This window comes from Diceros bicornis, chromosome 4 (genome assembly GCF_020826845.1).
Source record: "Diceros bicornis minor isolate mBicDic1 chromosome 4, mDicBic1.mat.cur, whole genome shotgun sequence".
Taxonomy (NCBI): Eukaryota; Metazoa; Chordata; class Mammalia; order Perissodactyla; family Rhinocerotidae; genus Diceros; species Diceros bicornis.
Genome location: NC_080743.1, coordinates 18,712,888 through 18,738,076, shown reverse-complemented (window position 1 = coordinate 18,738,076; position 25,189 = coordinate 18,712,888). Strand labels below are relative to the sequence as shown.

Below are 25,189 nucleotides of genomic sequence, written 5' to 3'. Positions count from 1 at the left end.
AATGAAGATAAATATTAAGCTAACGTTTTTTCACTTCTATAAAACATTCATTTAATTCATAAATGCTATACAGGGTTGGTACAGGGCTATTAGTACAGATTTTAGAGACATAACTCACTGAATTAAAACTCCTAGCAAAAAACACCACTACTCAAAAATAAAATATGCTATACATACCAGTTATTCCTTTCTAATTATCAAACTAGTTTCAAATCATGCAATCTTAACATGGCTTTTATATAAGTATATTTTTTGATTATGCCATGATATTTTAGCAAACTAAATTAGAAATGAGAAAAAGTACTGTTTAGAGGAAAAAAGATTTTCAGAAATAGTACTAATTAGCAAGTATATAAACTCTCAATAATGGTATAATATTTAAAATATACCACATAATTTTATCCCATAAGCTAGACATTTATAAGTCTCTGAATGCATAGAGAAATTAACAATAAAACGAATTATCCCTGTTTGATTATATCAAATTATCTGTTTCATTGTTAGCTTGCTAACTAAAAATGAAGCAAGCTAAAACTAAAGGGAAAATAGTCAGCTTACCAGAATAATGAAGGTAACAGGTCCAATGAAACTCCATATAAAATAATTATCAACATGAAGCCAGCAACTATTATGAAAAGAAAAGAATATGCATTAAGTAGCTTCAATGGATCTTCAACATCACAAAGAAAACAGAAATTTTAAAATCGATCAAACAAAATTATCTTTACATTTGCCTTTGAAAATTCATTTATTGTGGGCAAGAACAATTTTAATAATTCTGAGTTGGCTTTGATTTAAAGAGCAGTAATTTATTTACTTCAACCTACTGTGTTTCATTTCAGGTTTTAAATTTGATAAAGGCATATATAATTACGCTTGTATGGGGAAAACAATAAACCCACCACACTGCAATCCCTAACTTTTAAGATCTCCCACTTTACTAAGAAAAACTCAAAACTCAGTATTCCAAATTGTCTCATCATTTTAAAGTTCTTATCTTCAAAAGTTGCCTTTCAGATCTATATCTGAGCTAGTGTTTAACCCTACAGAACATAACAGACAACAAAAGTGTTCAGATGTTATGTTTGCTGCAAAACAGAATAGCATAAATATAACATCTCAAGGGAAAGGATGAAACCAGAAAAAAAATCAAACCACAGACCTCATACAGTATTAGAGTAAATGATGCATAAACTTATTAAGACAGATTTTACTTAGTGGTTCATTTTTCATATAACACTGAATCCCCACAGAATTTCTTTTATTTGTCTTTCATCGTCTGTACAGTCAGAAAGCTTTCTTTAGTCCAAAGAATCTTTATATAACTAATTTTATCAAAGGAAAAAATAAACAGAATTGGAAAGCAAATTCATGCCTCTAGCAAATAAAATCCTTAGAAATATGGCTATGTCTACCTTCTGTCATTTTCCATAAATACTTATATTTTTATAAATGAAAGACAGTGACTTATTTTAATCCTTTCAAACTGCCTGATAAAATATTATCAAAGTAAAACATACGGGATGGAATGTGCTACTGTCACAATTTAGAATGAGAGTTAGCTAGAGGGTCGGCTGCACAAAGAGAGCTAATGAAGCATTAGCTTAAAACTGAGTAGTTAAACCTGTCAGATGCCTTAAGTTCAGAAGAATTTTTACTTAATATCTTTCTAAGGCCAAAAAGTTATTTACTTTTCCAATTTGTTTCAGGTCAATCTTTTGTGTTAAAAAGAAAGTCCATAATTTAGAATCTGCCTCGCCAGAGTACAAATCCTCTGAACCTAGAAAATTACAAAAGACTTGATTGTAATTTGTGCACGGCATGCCCATTCTCTTACCAATAAAGCTTTCAGATGCTATTTTAATCTGTCAGGGACCCTCACTGACAGATAACAGGCTTTAAAAAATTATTCACTTGAAAAACACTCAGGTCGCTTGCAATTACTTACGCTTTTTCTGTTCCATAGCTCTTATAGTCAATAGCAGCGGAAACTCCAACCACTGTGGCAGGAAACAAGTAACCAGCAACATAGTAATATTTCTTCCTCGAATATTCACTTTCAAAAACTTCAACTAACATTAGATAGAGCTGCACACCTTCTAGGCACATCCAAGCAAAAGCGGCCAAAAAGAAAAAGTGTAGAAGTCCTGCAAATATTGGGCATGCAATCTATACAAGAAAGAACAAAAACACAAAAGAGAACACATGAATACAAACAGCCCACCCCAAAAGTGTAAAATATTGCTCACTGTTGTCTTTAAAATACATCATTATTCAGAGTAAACTGCTGCTTCTTTACAAAATTTTTTTCATAAAAGAACACTGTCAAATTTGAAGAGCTGAATGCTTAGAGAGTATAATGCCAGGTATGCTAGAAATTTCATCAGTAAAAGACATTACTATTTTTAGTGAAATTAAGTGCAAATCAGAAAACATATCTTAATTTCTCTTCTAGAACTATACCATTATTAAATCTCAGTATTCTACTTGTAGATGCTTTGCTTCATAAGTCTTTAGAACAGTTGTTTCTCAATATATTATTTCTATTTTCTCTATAACAGAATTTTAAAATTTTGCTTTAATGACAAATAGCCTGGCTCTAATTACCTAACATTATTTTTCCTGTCATATGCGGAGCATTCTCAAATTCATCCCAATGCAGATGAATATAGGGTGAAGTACTGTTTGTTAAGCTCTGTTTCTGACATGGAGACCTCATGATGATGAAAAAATTGTTTGGAATATGAAGAAATGATCACCGGGCAAAATGACCATGTAAGCGAAATGAAAATTATAAAAACAGGATCTTTTCATTTCAGTATCCCCAGCATTCTTCTATTCAAATTACATGTCTTAATGACAAACCCCAAAAATGCAACTGTACCTTAATACAAGAAATGAATTAACTCATAATAGTCTTAATGATTGGGCTGTCTTTTAATATTTTACAAATTATCCTCTAATATTGCCATGTTAATTATATTAAGTTACAAGGTCAAACACTAGTATCATCCTGTGTGGATTCACACCTGTTATAATAACTTTCAGAGATCCAAGGTCAATAAACTGAAGGAGTGCTTACCATGTATTTTGTCTTATCAATGCCTATTAGGAAAATAAATTCAGCAATGAAAAGGTTGATACAAAGGTTCTTGTGAATAGTATTACGGTCACTCTGTAGACCACGGAAAAAGCAGAAGGTGAAGATGCAAATAGCCAGGCAAACCAGGGAAATGACAATTCCCACCCAGGTGATGACTGTAAGGAGTAATTCATGAACTCCATCTTTGTACTGAAAATAAAAAATATGAGGAACATTAGTATTCTTGAATTACATCAACTAAAGGTAAGATTGCTTTCACATATGATAGCTCATCGTTTAATACTAAGCTCTCTGAGTATTATTAATGTGTGTTCAAGCAAGGCTCAGTACAAAAAGAAATTTTGATCATATAACCGAGTTCAATATTATCTTGCTAACTTTTATATCCAAAGTATGACCTAAGAAAGTGGAATATTTCACCTAGAAAATAATGCAAGAGCCCAATTATTTCAAAATAATGATTGAAATAATAACCTACATAAACATATAGAAAATATTTATATAACAGAATAAAGAATACTTAGTTATGATTTCATAAAATGACATTTTACTGACTTTCCAGGCTAACACATACGTCAAGTTTTAATTTTCTTCTTGGGTTTTTTATACTATACAGTTATGCATCGCTTAACGACAGGGATATGTTCTGAGAAATACGTTGTCAGGCAATTTCTTCATGGCGTGAACATCAGAGAGTGTACTGAAGGGGAACAAAATTTGCCACTCCAAAATGTGTCTCTTTAACAGGAGGATTATTTTAGGCTGAATATTTTTAAGAAACAAAAGACTCAGAAAGTTTTTCTTGTTATCTCCCTCTTATCTGCCTAAAAGAATTCAGATTAAAAAACCTGTCTCAGGAAGCTAGCTAACACCTTAGCATTACATGAACTAGGTCCTAGACAGGGAGGGACCTAGAAAAGCCTGTTGGGGTCCCCTCTGTGTTCTTCTGTTTCTGTGTGGCCAAGCAAACACTGGTTTTCCAAACCTTTGCTCCTTCTCACCTACCTGTGAATTGCCTTCTTTCCGTTTGAAGTCCCTGACTCTCCCCACCACCAACATGCTCTTTTGTCTTCAGCTGAGAATAGTATTTAGGGTGAGGGCTTCAGCTATTTTGGCAAGTTACTCTGTTTTCCTGGGTTTCTCCCATGTATACATGTTATTAAACTTTTGTTTTTCTCCTATTAATCTGTCTTATGTCAGTTTAATTCTTAGACTAGCCAGAAGAACCTAGATGGGTAGAGGAAAATTTCTTCCTCCCCTACAGTACTTACACAAACCTAGATGGTATAGCCTACTACACACCTAGGCTATACGGTACTAATCTTAAAGGACTATTGTCATAAATGTGGTCTCTATTGTTGACTGAAATGTCGTTATATGGTGTATGACTGTATTTATACACTAAGAAGCAAGTACACAATAGATCTCAGAGTTTTCATGCTTTATTTCTTAAAATATTTTTGTCTCCTGGCTATCATTCTCTTAATCACAAGAAAGAATACTAAGAAACATTCCAGAAGCTATTCTGACCTTTCGAAATCTGCAGTTTTGCACAGTGTGCAAAATGGTTAGAAAACTTAAAGCGAAAGTTATAAAATGAAAGTCAAACATTCAAGACGGGGAGGCCATGTTAAATTTGAGAGCCCTCTGTCCCTTTTGTATGACCTATTGTTGTTCATTTTTAAAATCCCGACTGCCTCTGTCAAACACCTGTCCAAAGGAGAAAAACTCAGAAAAAGTCTGTAAAGCACATGATTTTGAGAAGTAAGAATAAATACAGTGCCAAAACTTCCTAAGAAATACGGACAGTGTAGAAACAATTAGAAATCCACATTACTTTGTTTGCCTTTTAGTTACGATAAGCACCCAAAGAAGGGACTGTTACACAAGCTGTTTTGAATCTCCGAGGTTTTTCTCTGCTACTAATTAGAAGTGCAAATACTTACTGCAATTTCCCTGTGGGCCATGAGAATTGCAAAATTGGTTAGGTGGCTGCATGCACACGTTGTACGCGTTTTATTAGTGTCAACCAGCTTGCAGCCCTGGGTAGACCAATATCCCATCATAGTTCTCTCTGAGTAGTTCCAGAAGGAGCAGTTTGCATTGAAATAATTGTCAGGCTGGGAAATCAAATGACAAGATGAAATTAGGATTTTACACTCTAAGATGGCAATAGCAATTGTTTAATATGTGTAAAAGGTAATTTAGATTAAACTTTGCATGTTTCGGACTATAAAGTTTTTCATCAGCAAAATTGTAGACTATGTTATACAAGGCAGATATCTAACTTAAAAGGGGCTTTATAGTCCGAAACACTCTAAAGTGTACTCTAAATTACCAAAGACCCATTTTACACAATTACAATTTCCGTCTTATGATTTTACATACTGATGGTACATTAAAATCTTTTTTTTTATTTTCTGACAAAATTAGAGCCATGAATTTGTTCTGAGAAACTTCTATAGAGACCAAGTGTTTTAAAATCCATTTTCCGTTTGGGGCCCATCGTTGTTCTAAGTGACATGTTAGTGACCTCAAAGTTCTTAAAAGAGTCAATGAACCGCAGCGGATATAAGAAGAGAATAGCTGCACACATTTATTTTTCTTTGCCAATTCTGGAGATTCACTGGGCTATCTGTGGTCACTTATTCACTCTACTTATAACAACAGCCAAAATTCTGCAGACAATCTTCCAACACAGTGTAATTATTTAACTACCAAGTTGCATTCCAAGACACAGCAGAGGACTCACATCTCTTCAATGCTAGATTTTTAAAAACACAATGCTTGATAACAATTGCGTCAAATATGACCAGTAAAACAAAACAAAACAAAAAATCTGCCACACTAAAAAGGCACAGAGTCTTAACAGTTAAAACTGGGCTATCCTGCTGCTAAAGTAAGAGTTAATTTTCATTCTAAAACAAATTACAGTCATTTACATTTTCCTGTTGATTACTGAATTAGCTTTCATTAAGAATACACTTAAGTTCTAATAATCACTGAACCAGGCTCATTTAATTTTATGTTCACAGATTTAAATAAACTTGTGTCTCTGACCTAGCCCAACATTTGAAATTCAAATGGAAAGGTCTTTTCTCTCCTCTCTGCCATCCCCCACTTCCCCCTCTCCCATCCGCAGCACATCAGTTTTGCTTTCCTTTCTTACTGGTTTTACAACCTTCTACTTTCATTAGTGTACATAACTTACATCAATGTGTGGTAGGGTAAAAAGCACAGGATCTGTCAAGTATACTCGGCTGGATTCTTTATTGATTGAAACTGAAATGACGTGGGAATTCACTGCAATGGTGCTATTACGACCGATAAAGTCAGCACCCAGCTTGATGGTTGCATTTTCTGTACTAAGGAACTGTCCCAGACTCCGATAAATGATGAACACCAACTTTGCAAGCCCTAGGAAGGTAAAAATAGTCATACGACTTTACAGAAAATGTGCCTATGAATAAAATAAGGTACATTAAAATAAGAATAAAATGAAAAAAATCCTTAAAGAATTTTTATTTAGATTGAGTTTACTGGGAAAGAGTAAAGCATCATTTTAAATCTGCTTTTAAACATCAAGCTGTATTTGTTATATTAGAAGTCAAATAACCCAGCATTTTAGAATAGGGTTAACTGCACAAGAAACCTGTCAATTTTTAAAAGACTGTTCCAACTTACCGTTCCTGCTGTTCTGTTTGACAGTATTTGCAGAGAGCTGGATTGAGCTGCCTGCTCCTTTGATGCCCAGAGGAAATTTAAAGTCTTGGACCTGTCCTTCTGTACTGAGTACTGCAACTTCCAGAACTGGACGAGGCAACGGATAAAGCAGGGGAAGAAAAAAGGGCATTCTTTAAACTACAAAGAGGTAAATGACAATTGCACGGAAACCACTGTTTCTTTTTCTCTATTTACAAAACTTTATTCATAGATTTCAACAAAATCATGAGCAAACAACTAAATTGCTCTAAGAGGTCTTAAACCTTGACTACTCTAAAAATTTTTGTATAATCATTTTAACATTTTCTTCACAGTTTTATATCTTTCGTCATAAATTAATTCCAGACTTTTAGCCTCTAAATATGAACAGCATATGAATTCATAGTACACAACTTTCAAAGTTTCATTTAAATCATTAAACTAAATAAAAATATCTGAAAATGATTTTTTTCCCTGTGTTAAATAACTTTTCAATGACCATTATTTGGCAATGATAAAACTAAATATGGGGCTGGCCCAGTGGCACAGTGGTTAAGTTCACGTGCTCCGTTTTGGCGGCCCGGGGTTCACAGGTTTGGATCCCGGACACAGACCTACACACTGCTTTACAAGCCATGCTGTGGCAGGCATCCCATGTGTAAAGTTCAGGAAGATGGACACAGATGTTAGCCCAGGGCCAATCTTCCTCACCAAAAAATAAAACAAAAACAAAAACTAAATATGAAGTATAGATTTGAATGCCTTTATGGCATGTATGCATCTATTTCTGCGTATATGATACATTTTAATACATAAGATTACACAGGTCAATTTTGCAGTAATAGATTTTCTCTAATTTCTAAAAGTAGTGAGACCAGCACAGCATATTTATGAGAAAATGTCTGGTATTATGTTAAAAATTCCCATTAACTCTCACTAGTAACCATCAATCTTTACAAATTTACATTGGGCAAAATAGGCCCTGCGTGCCAAATCTAGCCTGTCACCTGTTTTTGTAAATAAAGTTTTATTGTAACACAGCCATGCTTACTCATTTACATATTATCTATGGCTGCTTTGGTGCTACAATGCCAGTTAAGTATTTGCAACTTAGACCACATGGCCTGCAAAGCCTAAAATATATACTACTTGGGCCTTTATAGACAAAATTTGCCAATCACTGTAGTATTATTCAAAGTTCAAACATTCAAATGAAGTAGCAAAATTGGAAAACATGTAAGAAAAACAAGCCAATTTATAACATTGAGAACTTTCACGTGATCAACAAGACCAATGTTGTTTAACTTTGTTTCAAAAATATAGTTGATAGTAGCATTGTCAACATAAATGCCGACTACTGTAATTCCAATAAAGATTGCAATACTTTACATCAATATTCATTTAATTTTTTAAAAGAATGGAAATGGTTTCTACTAAAGTCAACTAATATTAGTAATTAGAATGTCATTTTATCGAAGAAATGAGAAATATGTACACACACACAGATATGATGAATTCACCCACTCCCTTTCTTTTCACAAAAATGGAATTATATCATTATAGAGTAACTCTTGGATACTAACTTGTTTACTTTTTTATCTTTCACAACTTTGTTCTGTAAAAATACATATAAATTTAGCTATAAATATGAAATCATAACATTGGGGGATTTTTATAACTCTCAGACCACAAGTCCAGCTCCTGAGATACAAGTTTATAAGGAGAGTCATACAATTCCTAGAACTCGATCAGCTGCAGAAGCTGGCTGAGATACTGTCTCCTGATCCTGGCCTAGAAAGACTGAGCAGGTGGGTAGCTGGATGATCTCTCCTTGTATCAGATTCCACGTGTGCGGGTAGGGGGTGAAGAGGGGAAGAAGAGTGACAAAAACATACATCTAATATATACCTCTGTTTTCCTTACACTGAAAGGGACTCTCAATTATTAATTATTCTTAAAACAAGACAGAAGAGAGGGTGAGAGAAGAGAATCTTTTGAGTTTTCATAAAATGTTCCAAATACAGATATTCATGCACAAAGAGTTTTAATTTCATTCAACAAATATTTACTTATCAGATTTTAATTTCATTCAGTATATATTTACTTATTAGAGTTTAAAATCACGTCCATAGTAAAAAAAATTAATAATTTGTTTGAATTAAAAAAAAGAATCATTAATACAGATCTTAGTGGAGAATCAATAATCAACTCTGTTCCAATAAATAAATAAACATACCAATAAATAAAAAAATTAAAAACAGAAAAAAGGGAAAATTTCCTAGAAACATAAAACTGACTAAAATAAATAAAAAACTGCAATAGTTTATGACCATTAAAGAAAATAAACTAATAGTTAAATATATACTGAATCTTAAACTGCTCCAGAAAATAGAAAAAGAATGCTTTCCAACTCATTTCACAAGACTGGAATAACCCTGATGCACAAAACAGCACAAGGAAAGAGATTATAGGATATTCTCACTTATTAAAAGAAGGCAAAGATATTTAATAAATTATACATACACTGTATAATATCCTGAACAAATTGAATTTGACTAAAAAAGACATATAGAAATTAATGCATTAGAAATATATTATGTAATTCACCAAATTAAGAAATTAAAGAAAAAAAATGATTAACAGAAAGAATTCAACAAATTTCAACACTCATTCAATATAAAAAATCTTTACAAAATAATAAGAGTAAAAGGAAGATTCCTTGCCCAGATAAAGGATTTGTTATCATATAAAGGTTACCTATCCAAACCTACAGCAAACAATGGCGGAAAAACTAGAAAAGCATTCCTTTTAAAGTCAGGAGATCCCTATCACAGGTTTTATTTAGCATTGTACTAAAAGACCCAGCTAAGGCAGTAATTCAAGAAAACAAAAGGTATAAGGACTGAAAGGAAAAAGCAAACTGTTATTGTATAAACTATACATAGTAATCTTGAGGTAGACTCTAGATACTATCAGCAGTAAAAGAACTTAGCAAGGCTGCAATCAGCAAAATCAACTGTGTTCCTATACACCAAGCAACAAACAATTAGAATATGTAATTTAAGAAGAGATACTATTTACAGTAAAAACAAATAGTGTAAGTTATCTAGGAATAAATTTAATAAAAAAAGATGCAAGATATTAATGGGAAAATATGGAACTTTATTAGAAAACCTAATAAATGGAGAATTACATCATAGTTTTATTTGGGAGAACTCAACAGGTAAATCTGTGACATTTCTTTCAAAATTAATCTGTAAACTCAGTCTAATTCTAATAAAAATTTCAACAAGATTTTTTGTGTGTGTGAAACTTGACAAACTGATTTTAAAATTCACACGGAAGAGACAGGCCAACAGCAGCCAAGGCAATTCCTCATGGAGCAGGGTTGAAAGAATTCATCAGATATTAATATTATTAAACAAAAACAAAAGCAACAATGTATAACAGACACTCCGTACCTGTATAGAAACTTGATATATGACAGAGACATCATTACAAACCACTGGGGAAAAAATGAATTACGCACTAAAAGTATTGAAACAACTGATAATCCATATGGAAAAAAAATCAAATTAGTTCCCTATCTTATATGATAACCAAAATAAAATAAAAATAAATTTCAGGTGGATTAAAGACATAATTGTAAAAAGGCAAAGATTTATCATTTCTAAAGAAAATGTAAGATCTTTATAACTGCAAAGTAGAGAAAATTTTCTTGAGCAGGATACCAAAAAGGAAAAAATTTCTTAAACGAGATACCCAAAGTGCCAACCCTAAAAGAAAAGACTGATAAATTTGACTTCATTATTCTATAAAAGAAAAGATACCACAAACAAAGTAAAAAAAAGAAGGCACATACAGAATAAATATGTGCAAACTATATAATCAAAAAGACTTAGTGTCCAGAATGCATTATCTACAGAAAAAAATAGATAAACAGGAAAAAGTTATGGACAATAAATTCATAGGAGAGAGAACTAAAATACCCAGTAAACACATTAAATAATCAGAGAACAATAATGTGATTGTTAAAACACAAATTAAAACAATAATGTGATCAATTCAACCCATTAGAATGACAAAATTTATGTCAATAATAAACTGTTAGCCAAGAGAGTGCTAGGGAACAACAGTATTAGAGGTAAGAATGTAAACCAGTAAAGCACCATTAGAAAGCCTTTTGGCAATAATTAGTAAAGCTGAAGATGAGCATGCTCTATCACTCAAAAATTCTATTTCTAGGTGTGTATATGCATATGTGTTTAAAAGGCACATACATATGAGTAAGAAGACACACAAAAACTTCCACTGCAATTTTTCTTATATGAGCAAAATCTGTAATCCACTAAAATACCTGTCACTGGCATAGTTCAATAATTGTGGTGTATTCTTAGATCAGAAAAATGAACTAAAGATGCACATATCAACATGCATAAAAAGCAAAAAATGGTAAGAAAAAAGAAAAAATTACACAATTATAGTGTGAAATCATTAAAAACATGAAAAGCAATTGTTAAATGTACATACCTGTAGACCAAAATTTTAAAAAAAGAAGCTTACTAATGCTAACAAATAAATTAAAGATGATGGTTACCCCCTTCTTGATCTGATCAGGAAGGAGGGGACCCAGAGGACTTACACATTCTCTCTATTTCTTACGCCCTAAGTCTGAAGTGAATATGGTAAAATACTAAAAGATGGCCCAACTGGGTGATCAGAACACAGATGTTTATGATATTCTCTGTACTTTCTGTATGCCTGAAACAATATATGCCTTGTTCAATAGAGTTCCTGCAAGTGAATACACTTGATTCACAAGAGAGCCACCCAGAGCCTCACTCACAGCCAAAGCTGGAGGCAGGATTTCAATATATTTCTCTGTCCTTCTATTTTTCAAATTCATCACAGAGTTGTGGCTGCAATGAGAGGAAAGGGGAAGAAAAGAAAGAGAGTATACAGGGAAAACTATGACCTCTGCCAGGAGACCTGCAACGTTCTAGGCTCCATCAGCCTTAGTGCCAGGGCAAAAAACAAAGTGGAGCAGCCTGAAGATACAGAGAAGAGCCGAAGCCAAGCCTGGATGCTGAAGGAGTATAAACCTTTGTTGCGGTGAGGTTTTTGTGATCTCAATATAACTAAGCCTAAATTGATGGATACAATCACGCTGGCTGCTAAGCCCATTGGGAAAATAAATGATAGGAAATTTTATAATGAATGGATAGATTAGGCTGATAATACCTAAACCACCTAATCAATCATAAGATCGCAAAGAAAAGACAACCAAACATTATGTTCCTCTTTCGTATAAGGCAACAGAAAGTTCGGCAGGGGGGAAAAAAAACTTTAACCTGACCTCATCAAGCCTTTAGATCTAATTATCAGTATATATCAATTAGGGTAAAATGATATAGTGGGAAGGAAATAAGTGAAATCCAGAATGTGGGAAATTCTACAGCACAAATTATCTACCCAATTTCTTTAACAAAAACGAAAAAGCCTTAAAAAAAAGATGTAGGGAGAAATGACTTTTAATTAAAAGAGACTCCAGTGACCTATCGATCAAATATACAATATGGACTTGTTTGATTCCTGGTTAAAACAAACTCAATGTTAACAAATTTACAAAAATCAAGTAAATTTAAACACACTGTTATCTTTTGAAACTATTTTTGTTAATTTTTTAAAATGTGATAATGGCACTGTGTTTTCTTTTAAAAAGTATGGGATACATATTAAAGTATTTATAGTAATAATAATGTGATGTTAGGATTTGCCTTAATACAATGGTGAGAGGAGTAAGTGAAAGAGATTAGCTAGATGTTGCTGAAGCTGGGTAATGAGGATTTTTTTTTATCAAAATGAAAAACTTCTGCTCCTCTTAAGATATTATGAAGAAAATTTTTTAAAAAAGTCACATACTGAGGGAAAACATTCAGAGTACATATATCCAACAAAAGACTTATATTGGGAATATATAAAGAATCTTTGTAACTCATTAATAAAAAGATGACAATTAAAAATAGGAAAAATATATGAACACTTCATGAAAAGACATATGAATGGCCAATAAGCACATGGAAAGTTGAACAGTTACCAGCAAAACATAACTGAGTAACCATACAAATAAAAAATAAAACCAAAATGAGATGACACTACAAACCACTAAAATGGCTAAAATTAAAAAGACTGACAATCCTAAGTGTTGGTGAGGATGTGAAGCAACTGGAACTCTCACTGCCTGTTAGAGGGGTATAAAACGGTACAGGCACTTGGGAAAATAGCAGCTTTACTAAAAAACTGGGAACAGTCTAAAAGTGGAGACAACTTAGATGTCTAACAAGTGAGTAAATATGCAAATATGGTGTGTCCGTATAATGGAATACCACTCAGCAACAAAAAGGACTGACCTACTGATGCTTGCACAAACATGCTGAATCTCAAAAACATTCTGTGTAAAAGAAGCAAGATCAGAGAGCACACATTGTATGATTCCATTCAACCGAAGGTCTTGAAAAAGCAAAACTAAACTACAGCGACAGAAAACAGATCAGCGATTGTCTGAGGAATCAGGAGACTGACTGCAAAGAGAATAAAGGACCCTTTTGAGATGACAGCAAGGTTGACTGTGCTGTTGGTCATATGGGTGTACATTTGTCAAACCTCATCAAACTGTACACTTAAAACAGCTGCTCTTACTCTATACAAATTATACCGTAAAGTTGATTTTAAAAAGCTATAATCAGATATAGTTATAACAGATATAATTATACCATTTTTACGAGGTCATGTATTATAAGGATAAATCAAATCATAAAGTAAAACTAAAGATTCAAGGAGAAATCACTAAGGAGGAAAACCAAATTGTCTTAATAACCTAAGCTATTGTAGCCATGCCCTAAATTTAGATAAGAACTTCAAGAGTTTGAGGACATAAAGGGATAATGAGCTATTTTAGTCCTCATGTCTGAAAAGAGAACAAGTCCTAGGAAAAAGGTGAATGTTTTCCTCATACTAAATTACGGGTGATATTTTTCACGAAACTGTTTATATCTTAGAAATAAAAAAGACACAACTATACTAGAACATGTAAAGTGATTTTTATATTGATAATTCTTGGGTGATCACTATAAACCTATGTTAAGTTCAGGGTATTATTTCTGAGTGGTCAGTAAAATGTATTCTACATTCTACAGGAATTTCTACCCACAATGTTCTTTTTTAAATTAAAAATAAAAAAATATGAAGAATAATCCTTTAGAACTCTGAAAAACACAAGTACCAGGAAACATATATTCCTGGACATTTAAATTTTCAGACTATGTCTCAAACTGGAATAAAATTATCTCCCGTGTTCTGCATGTGTGAGGCTGACGGGAGCACAGAATGCCAACATGGCCCACCAAATTTTCCTGCATAAGAGGGAAATTTTAGGGTTTTTGTTTTTAAAATAGCCTTTAGAAGATTTAGAAAACAAACTGAGGTCACAATACACCACTTCAAATAATAGTTTCTATGATCATCCTCTAAGATGACCAAGTCAACACTCCTTTATCCTTCCAGGTACATCACTGGAAACATTTGAGAAGAATTGTTTAATGTAGATCTTAGGAATTTTATTAGACTAGTAAATAGATTAACCTCCAGCTTTAGACAGAAGTGGGGTGCTTTCTTCATTCTGTATTACTATTAAGGCTGCAGTAAAGTATCATGTTCCTTATGACTGTGATCCCAGATCATGACAGGCCAAATTATTTTGACTTCATTTAATTTGAAGTTATTGAGTTATTTATCATTCCCAAACCTCATAGTAAATAAAAACGTGATTTTAATAATACTTTCTTTCTAAAAATTGAGTTATTTAAAATAAAGTTAAGGTTTTCAATTTAAACTCAGTTATCCTAATCCAATTAATGTCTATTTCTTCCATACACCTTTCTTTTCTCCACTTTTTAATATAAAGTCTCATGATTTAGGCAGGTACAACAAGACTTCATTTAATATTTGCTGCTCCAATGCTCTCTCTTTGGGTGGAAGGGTAGTCAGTGCTCCCTTTTGGGGTTTTTCACATTTATGCTTGGGCAACTTTTTTACTTTACTAAGGGATACTATAAATTTCATCTGAGCTCAATCTCACTGAAGAACCAACAATTCTAAATCAGTCAAGCCTAAATTAATATAATTTTACTGTACTTACTGTACTTCTTTCAAATATCATCAAAAGTAAATTCCTATCTCTCATTGCCAGCATTTAAATTCTAAATTATGCTTTGAAACTATCTGCAGCTATTTTGCAATCTATGAAGCATGGATATTCTGCATTACGGGAGACATAGTTCACTGACCACATTTTCACCTGAAGGCAGTTGTGTTTAATACAAACATTTGGCTCAAATTCTGTGTCTCTAAAATATTTGGAGAACACATTCCAGAAAGTAACTTAAATTCATTAGGAACATATTATATAAAATGGAAAAGCATTTTTCACAGTTCCATAGAAAGCACCTTCATTACTTAAGCAATCCATATTCTGGCATGTAAGTACTCTAACACTTTTTTCCTTAATGATTTTTTGGTTGGAAAAAAAAAACCCCACATAAAACCAACTTTTAAGAAATATAGAATAGATTTTGGCTTTTGCATTAATTTTATGAAGTATGATCAATAATATCTCTTCTTAACAGACAAAAACAATTTGACAAAAGAGAAGTCAGTACTGGGAAATAACTCAACAGATTCAGAATGGGAACATCATCCTCTTAAACATCTATCTTCTAAATCAAAATTAACACTGACAATAGATTCACTTACCAATATTTTCTGTGGGCATTGAGACCCTGGTTGGTTCTACCAGATTGTCAGCCAGGACAAAAGCTCCTTCTTCCAACGTATCGAGTAACATTGTTGCTGTATGCGCTTGTTCAGAAGAATTCATGTGTTTCCATGATTCCAAAGCTTCAGGTCTCAGAAGGTTGTCCACTGTGTCAACAATTGCCTGTATCCATTAGACAACTATCATCAGTTTTGACTGCTTCTAGTTCCAAGGTGATTTTCAATCACTGACTAGTGACAACTGTAATATTTATCTGTCATGATGATTTACTCTTATTTCAAGATGGAAGAACACCTGGACAACATATATCCGGCCAACTTAAAATCTATCTTACAATTTGAAAATAGGACTAACTGAAGATTAGTAGTCTGCTATTTGATCCTAAAGAGTACGTGTAAAAAGATGGCTTGTTTCTGTTTATCTAATCATATCTTACCTATTGAAGAGAAATGCAACCAGTGTCAGCTCTTAAGCTGAGGTATTACTCTTACACGCATCGTCACTCCTACTTATAATCCCAAGATCTGAATGCTCTAAACAGAAAACACTGACATGTCTGGAGTAGCCTAATACTTATGCTTGAAAATTAAACCATATTGTTTTTGGAACCTGAACTAAAATAATAACCAAAATTGTGCTTTATAATATTGTCTACTTATTACCATTGGGAAAAAAACAAGATGACTTCAAAGTTTATATATTATCTGTGAACATCTGCGAGTACACCTTAATTCATAAACAACGATCTGTTTGTAAATCAAGAGAACAATCAAAATATTTAAAGCTTATACTAATAATTTAATGAAAACAGCAAAGCAGAATAAAGTCTTCATAAACATCCAAGTTCTAAACATTATATTTGTAGGTTTAGTTTATTATCATGCAAAATAACATTAAATAAAAATATAACCCAGCCAGTTAAGCAACTGAAGACAGGCTTTTGTACTGATACTTACTGCAGCTGTACACTGACTATGGCTTGGATAGCTGAAGTCACTAAGTTTATTTACTCTATCCCATTTACCTAGTCATAATGTGTCATTAAGCCCATACAGACATTGTTTTGATCTACTGGTAATCACTGAGGAAAAAAGAACATATATTGTTCAAAGAACAACAAAAATTGCTAGTCTGAGGTACTATATTGAAATGAGCAGGGGGATAAGTTGTTTGAGGCTACTGTCAGAGTAAGATTAATTAGCTTAATCCATCTTAATATCCTCGTTCTGTCTGCCTTGTGAGCCACCATGACCTTCGTGGCAGCTGGAAGATACCTCCAAGTGGCGTTAAAGGCTTTTTTTCTCTGTCTAATGGGAGATAGAATAGTCAAAATGCTCACACTGATACTGCTGCAGCCATTAACCAGAGTGGAACAGAAATTGGTCTGTGGAGGCCAGATTCATTAGGCACCAAGAGATACGGACTAGAGCCTCTAATCTCAGTTACAAACGAATCCTCTGTCACATAGTGGAAACTCACTTCATTTGCATAGTGTAAGTCAGCTTCTGATTTGTAATTTAAGGAGTTTCATTAGTCTTATCTGAACAGAGAAGCTCATTTGAGACATACTGAAAATGACACTGGTCAGAAATTAAGGTCATGCTGAAATTTACTATGTATACACATAGCATGCTGATGGCACGCTTTTATTAATTTGAAACACTCCTTATCTATTACTATTTGTACTTTTCTAGTGGAATCAAAACGATCATTAGCCTAATCATATTCCCGAAGTAGCTTCTCCCTGCCAAAGAAAAAAAGCTATTTTTTCCCACTGAGATATTTGTCCTGGGCAACATACCAATTATTACATTTCACACATTAACCAATACCTGAAAGGTGAACTGAGAATTCCAGTGTGACAAATTCTGCACACTTCAGCAGTTATTTCTTTGCCCCTATTAAACAGGCTCAAAACGACTTTCAGAATATTACTAGCTAAACCTCACTTTCCCACTGCCTTTTCTTATAAAGTTCTCAGGTCCAACAACATTTATTACTAACTACTGAGAAGCCATTCTTTTTTCTAGACTTTGCCAACCAAAACTGGTGATGTCATGGCTTTTGAATAACCTTGATTCTACAAAACTATAAAGTTCTTTACTTTTGTCGTCATACGATTAGATCTTCAAGGTCTGATTTACTAGGGATATGGTCCCCAGACGAGTAAGGTTAGAAAAATAACTATCCCCCCAAAAGGAACTTTTAAACTTCACAGAATACAACAAAATGCAATCTGGTATTATTATTCTGATCCATCACACAGAAACAGCATGACATAATTCCACTGTCAGCCTCAGCATGTTTCCCATTACTTGGATTACCAGGAAGGAAAACTGGCTGGAGTGGACAAGGATTTTGAGCCAAACAGCGGCTTTCTGTTCCTATTAGCCTAATAAAAACCAACATATAACATACATGGATAGCACTGTCATATTTATATTTCATTTCTAGAAACCCATCCCCGTATCAACCTGAGTCTAGAAATGACTCTTAAAAATTTCAGGACAAAGCCTGTTTTAAGAGTTCAGCACAGAAATAAGAAAGCAGGGACTGTTTCATGCACATACATCATGACTGTACAGTCTTTGATATGATAAACTGCCAAGAGTATATCATAGCTGTTTTACTCAAGTTGTTTTTTAATCCACAGAGATGACAACAGGAACCAAAGACTATATGATTATTTCCCAATTCAACGGATATTTCATTAAAATTCTTGTACGTTTGGATGAATAGAAAAACAGCAAAAATTACAAAAATAAATTATTTGCTTATTCCAAGAGTAATACACCTGTGAAAGGCCAACATTTGTACAGCTGATATGGGGCACATTATATAACTATCAAAGACTGAAATACATTGGATCATGCAGCAAGATGACAAAGCGTGGCATTTAGCTGAAGGAGGGAGAAAGCAGGGTGACAGCACAGGAGAGATACCTTAAGGTAAGCCCTGCATGTCTTCTCTCGTTTTTGGAGCTTTTTAGTAAAAGAAAAGAAAATCAGAGGTTAGATTTTATCTGTTGAAAATGAGGAAAGAAAAAATCCTCAAAATTTAAGTGTTCCTGAGCTCTAAATTTATTAGGCATGGTAGACCTGTGGATTTTTCTGAGTCTACACTGACTGCCAAAATTGTGTATTTACAGTTTTTAGCTACATTTTCCTAAGTATACTAATCCAAAGTACCCTGAGAAAACTAGAGACAAAAATATGTGGTTAAAAGAAAAAAAAATGTCTATTTTTTTAACCCTATAAAACCACATTAGCCACGAATTTTGGATTCATTATCAATCTCATATAAACACTCTTTTTATAGTATGGTTAAAATAATTATCAAATTTTTGTCATAGTAGGAAAAATTAATAGCACTAACACACCACACTCCTAGAGAGGGAAACTCATCCTTCTCCCTAAACCTGCAACTGAAAACAGTATTTCAGCGCCTAACATTCCTATATGTGTCACAATTTTGCTGCAACCATAAGAGTTGAATGCGTTAGCACGCAAAGTATATGAGTTGTGTAACATATCATCTCCCCAAGTGTAGACAACGCATTCTAAAGTGAGATTACTGACCACAGTCGGGCTGATAAAGTTTGGCACTGACTAAGATCTCCTTCAGGTAATTAATTTTTTTTTTTTTTTTTTTGCCACATTGCTCCTTTCTCAACTGTAATTCTTTCTTGGGAAATGAACCAAATTAGAAATTTGTTTCTAAGTGTATGTCAAGGGGGCCAGAAGTTTGGCAGTCAACTGCTAGAAGAATCAAGAGCTGCCATACAAAATGTCTAGATGAAAATCACAGAAAATTTCTAACTACCTTGTTATAACTCCGTCCGGCTGAATCCTTTTCACTAGGTTTCAGTTCCTGCAGCTGTGCATCAAGAATGTCCACCAACTGCTCCATCAACCTCACGGAAGAGCTCACATCCCCAGCAAATACCGGCCCTTTGGTATGTTTAGCCAGTTCATTGGCAAGACTAGCAGCGTTTTCTCCACTTCTGATCTGAAATGACAATTTATATTATCTCAGTAAGATTTCTTGTTCTGTTTGTGGCTTCTTGTTCTTCTCCTGAGTATCTTTGTTGTGGCGAAAAAAAATTTGCAAATATGTCAACATCTGCAACTAATTGAGACCAATAACTTTCTCTTCATTTCAGATGATTAAAGGTTCTTAGATCCTCAACACACAAAAGAAATTCTTAACCAGACATTTAAAAGAAACAAAAGGAAAAAAGAAAAGCAGAAAGCCTTTTTAAAATTTTTCAGACAGCTCTCTCATTTCACTGTAACCATTTTAAACTATTTAAAAATCTTATTTATTTATTCCAATGATCTAGAAATTTAAATCAGAATGTAATCAGTATGATACTGAGGGTTATTATCTAACGCTTGCATTTCAGAAAGGTAGATGGAGAAGGAGAGACTAAAATGTCACTGCATTACAATGTAATATTAAAGTTACAAATGCCTTGTAAAGTCATTTTTTACTTATTCTATCATAATCGTCTGCGATATAAACATCTGCTTGCATTCTGTGGATTCAGTTGCAAACTTAATGATATTTGATTTATTAGGCCAATGCACTATTTATCTTACAAACATCAAAAGAAACAGAACAAACTAAATATGAATGAAATTAAGCAAGTATGTACTCATTAAAAAGCTTACCATAGAAAACAGCACACCCCAAAACATATGTAACTTTGAATAAATAGTTTTCAGACAAAACTATGCATAATATTTTACTTTCATATTGAACAAAGAGCAATGAAGCTGGTTTTAACATACAAAGCTAAATTATTTATGTTAGACGTCAAAGCCCTTCATCACCAACGTGTATCATATTAAAAGGTTCCAACCAACCTTCTGAGCCAGCTGATTTACCCAGTGTGAGGTACAGTTGCTAAGATCGGGGCCCTTAGGGTTCCATGTTCCAGTGGAAACCATGCAGAGATACGAGGCAGTTCCTACAACAGATGTAGAAAACAACAGTGAAATTGAAACCATTTTTCTGCATGCTTTGGGAAATCAGCTATGATGATCCTACTCTGCTTGTTAAATTTTGAATAAACGCTAATGGAAGTGGTTGACAATAACTGACAAAAAGTCGGGTATAATGCATATTATAAACTGTAAATATAAAGTCAGCATAGAAATAACAGACATTTACAGCAAACAAACAAAAAGCCCTTGATTTTCTTGGGACTCATCCAAAATGATACTTGTCATGAGAAAGACAGCTGTAAGGAAGCGTCATAGAGTCCACGGGCAAGAATCTCAGGATTGACCTAAGTCTTTAAGAGGGCGAAGTAATTCAGTGCCTGATCTTAAAGGACTTTTACAGTTTTAAAACCTTTAAGTTGTCTACAGATGCTATCTTAAAAAAGCAACAAAAATAATAACAAAGTGAGCTATTGTAAATACCTCTCTTTCCTCAAATAAAATCACTTCAGTGTAATTCAGAACCTGCTTACTAAATCTGAAAATGCATGTATGGTATTTTATAGGAAATACCTCTCGTTCCCTTGGGACATGGTCTTTCAACCATCATTCCCCTTTGTGTCTGAGGCCACCTTATCCCCTTCGAGTCTAATGCTTCGCAGAATCTCTCTGGCAGGGGAAAAATATTTGTTACAGGAGGAATTTTGGTTGCAGAAACTGCTGGAGGTGGTTTTGTCCCTTTGCTTCCTTCCTGCGATCCAGCTACAGTTGTGCTCATGGGGCCTTTCTGTGAAATAGTGCTCGTGGTTGATACTGTGGTTTTGAACAGCTCAGCTGAAGAAGTTATTGTCACAGCTGTGGTAGGCACTATGGAAAAAAGACGAGTATGTTAATCTCCAACACACACTCACACACACACATGAACGCGTGCACACACACACAACACCTCTACCATCCAACTACCCCAAAACCAACACAATGAGAATTACTGAGAACATCAGTAGGCTGGGAGGAAGAATAAATCTCTTCATTTATTCCAATTTATTCAGTTGTTGGCTAAGGGACGGTAGTTTAGGCTTTACTACAGATTTTGCTGTGTGACTCTAATTGTGTTAGATCTACTTCTCAATGAAATATTTGACAATACAGGTTAAGTATAATTTCATCAAATGTCATCTAACAGGAAATGAAGGACAGTTTTACATAAAGTTTCAATATACATACCAAATACGTTATGTCACCACTAAATAGTTTAGAAAAATTCTTTTCTTATATAAATTCATACTTTATAAACAATGAAATTCAAAGTAGCAACAAAAGTCTGACAATTATATATAATTAGGACAGTAGAAAATTTAAAGTCACCCACTCTACATCTTGCTTTCAGGAAAATAAATACTGTGACATCTTTCCACCCAGCAGCCATTCTTGCTTGAGAGATTTTTGAGCATGCCTGATTAGATCCAAACAGAAGATAAGCTTGGCACGCTTATGCCGTTTTAGTAAGGAAACATCTGAGGCTTCGTGCAGCATCTTTACTTTTGAAAACGTAGTACAAAAAGCAACTAGTTCTGGTCAGAGGTTATAATGCCATCTCTTACCAAGATAGTAAGTTAGATCAAATCATGCCTAATTCGAAACCAACCCTACATATCTTACTGACCCTTAACAGAGAGAATAAAAGGAACAACAGTTACACATTCAAAAGTAGAAATATAAAAGAAATTTTTTAAAAGGTTATTTTTGACATCCAACATTACTTTCAAACTGTTAAATCCACTGGGTTTAAAAACATAATGGAGCTTAATGTTTCCTTCATTAATTACCATTTAATTAGTTTAAACAACAAAGATTCTGTCAGTAAAACTTGACTGCTATCATTTAAAATCTATTAGGTGATCACACTAAAGTTTTATCAACATTTATAGGCTACTGTCTCTTAAAATCTTACATGTATGACACCTTAAATTTAAATTGTTCAAGTATAGTAAGTTAAAATAACTATTTTTTTCAAATAATATAAAAAAATTTCTCTATACATAAGAAACAAACTAGAACATTAAAATTTATTAGAAAATGAGTTCATATTATCACCAATACATTTAATATTTGAAGTTCTGGCATATAGTTTATATAATTCTGACCCTATTGACAGAATATGCTAAGTTTATCAGAAAAGGCAGTGTGTGTTTCTTCCTAGTTCTTAGTAGTAACAAACTTCTTGTTATCAATAAGCAAACTACACACTTTCTTCAACTTTTTTCCTTGTATCTCAAGAGAAACTTCTTAAGCATGTGTTTTATTTCCAGGGCATAATTTATTGACCATATGAGAGATGCCTGTGTACATTAGTCAAACATCATGCCCAGCCAGCTGCTGTAGAAACCTATTCAAACCTGTCTATCTTTTTCTGTAAAGCACTTGCCTGACATCTTGTTAAACCTCTCTAATTTTCTTTTGATTACAATGCAGCCAGGCTTTCAGTGCTTTCTCAATTAACATTTGTCAAAAGCATCACAATCTTTTGCATAAGTGTCAAATGACTGCCGCTGAATCAAATCTTAAAGAGGAGTGAAGAATCAGAGCCAAAAAAGAGAAAGGGCAGAGCAAAACGTTTTAGTGCTGCAGCATCTTACGTCTCTCTCGACACTGTACTAATTAGTACATATTTAATCACTGAAATATGTATTAACAATACTACAATTAGTGATCTGTTATCTAAGCATCAGTAAAGAGTCATAACAACTGTAGGTAATAAAATGACCTCTATTAAATGCACAAAATTTCATGCAACATTCTATAGCCTGTTTCCATGTGTTTTGATAACATATTTTCATAGGTTTTCCCCTTTTGTTCATCAAAAGAAGCTTAAAGGGAATCAACACATTCTTCAAAGGTAAATCAATGAAATACAGCAACATCATAAAAAGAAACACGAAAGTAAACTTTAAGTGGCAAAATTAAACCCTTCTGGAGGACAACTAGAATTTCTGGGATTTTGCAAGGCTGAAGTTGAGCAACTTCAAGAAAAGTAATTTTTTCTAATGTTGAGGCTAGAAATACAGAGATATTTCTAAAAATTAATATTTCTTTCCATAGGGAAAGACAAGTTCCAACTGATAATGATAAAAGCTTACATTTATTCAGCATTTATGTACCAGATGCTATGCTAATGACCATTCATGGATCATCAGATCATCTTATTTAATCCTTACCACACCCCATGAAGTAGACACTATGATTATCTTCCTTTTACAGAGGAGGAAACTGAGCCATGGAGAAAGTTAAGCATTTGTTCAAGGGCACTTATCCATAGTCTTAAATGCTATGATCTTATTTTTCTAGATAAAAGACTTTCCTAGATTCTGGAAAAGTATGGCCTCCCACAAAACAATCTGCCCCCTTTTTGGAGCATTTAACTGACACCGTGTCCTAGAAAATCTCTAAAAGAAGAAAAGATTTGGGAGGATAACATAAAATACTAGAGCAATAAACGATAAAAAGTTTTGTAATGAAACTTATGTGGCAAACAAAATATTAGAGCAATAAACAATAAAGAGTTTCATAATGAAACTTATGTGGAAAAGGTTCAAAACTCAAGACTATCCTATAAACGATAATAGAAAACATGGCAACTCACAAGAGAATTATATCTTAAACCCTATTTTACAGAGCTCTATCCCAGAGTTACCAGGATGCCATATGAAGCATCCAGATAAACTGATTTAGCATTCTGCCTACCATTTATCATTTGAGTACAAAGATCTAGAAACAGTGTTAATAAAATGCTAACAAACATACTTAATAGGTACTCATGAAGATTTTGACATACAGAATGGTTCAATTTACTATGGTAGCATTTACTAAGAACTTGCTATTTATTACCAGCTTTTTCCTGCAAGAAAGGATTTAAGGACAATATCCATTTATGCTAACAGTGGTATTTCTCTCACCCAGGTCAAACAACTCACCCACTGTTCACTGAATGAACATGTGCTAGATGAGTCTATAGCCTGGTAAGGCAAAAATGTGTAGTCATTAAATTTACCTTTATTCAACGTCTAAAAATAATGATCATCTTTTATTGAGTATTCATTATCAGTGGAAAGATATTTCAAGAAATGTGTATTCTATGCTGAACACTTCCTAAATAAATAAACCTAACTAGCTCTCTTGATAAAAAATTTCCCTTATATTATTGAAGTGTCATACTTCATAATTACTCTAAGATAAATATTCACAAACTGTCAAAATCCAAGACACAATATTTTTTCAATAATATTTGGGATATCAAATTTGCAGACAGATTAAGTAAATACAAAGCAATTCAGATTAAGAAATAGAAAAGAGTTAAAATAGGACTGAAAAGGGTTTTTCCTAAGCTCACTCTAGAGAAGGAGAAGGTGAAAGGAAAAACAGATCTAGTTGGAATGGAGCAAACTAACTATGCAGAGATCACATAAAGCTAAAGATTCAAAGGAAAAAAAGATGTATTTGAAAACTACCATCAGGGCAAAACAATAATACGCTTGCCCTGTTAAGGAATAAAAAGACTTGGATTTATAAAGGGGAAAAGCATTGAAGCTAATACACTATGAAACAGTC

The 25,189-nt window shown here is 33.5% G+C and overlaps 1 protein-coding gene across 13 annotated transcripts in view; it reads right to left on the bottom strand.

The window, feature by feature from the left end:
• ADGRL2 (adhesion G protein-coupled receptor L2) overlaps positions 1-25,189 on the bottom strand; it is a 219,603-nt gene that overhangs the window by 20,098 nt on the left and 174,316 nt on the right. For 10 of the 13 annotated variants that reach the window (XM_058538375.1, XM_058538372.1, XM_058538376.1 and 7 more), the window contains exons 6-15: positions 21,158-21,451; positions 20,507-20,610; positions 19,461-19,646; positions 15,617-15,800; positions 6,788-6,913; positions 6,315-6,520; positions 5,050-5,223; positions 3,083-3,292; positions 1,949-2,169; positions 559-625 (exon numbers count right to left, since the gene is read on the bottom strand). In XM_058538375.1, the coding sequence (XP_058394358.1) occupies positions 559-625; positions 1,949-2,169; positions 3,083-3,292; positions 5,050-5,223; positions 6,315-6,520; positions 6,788-6,913; positions 15,617-15,800; positions 19,461-19,646; positions 20,507-20,610; positions 21,158-21,451 (1,772 nt within the window). The remainder of the gene's footprint in view (positions 1-558; positions 626-1,948; positions 2,170-3,082; positions 3,293-5,049; positions 5,224-6,314; positions 6,521-6,787; positions 6,914-15,616; positions 15,801-19,460; positions 19,647-20,506; positions 20,611-21,157; positions 21,452-25,189) is intronic. The other 3 variants (XM_058538378.1, XM_058538380.1, XM_058538379.1) reach the window with 2 other exon arrangements.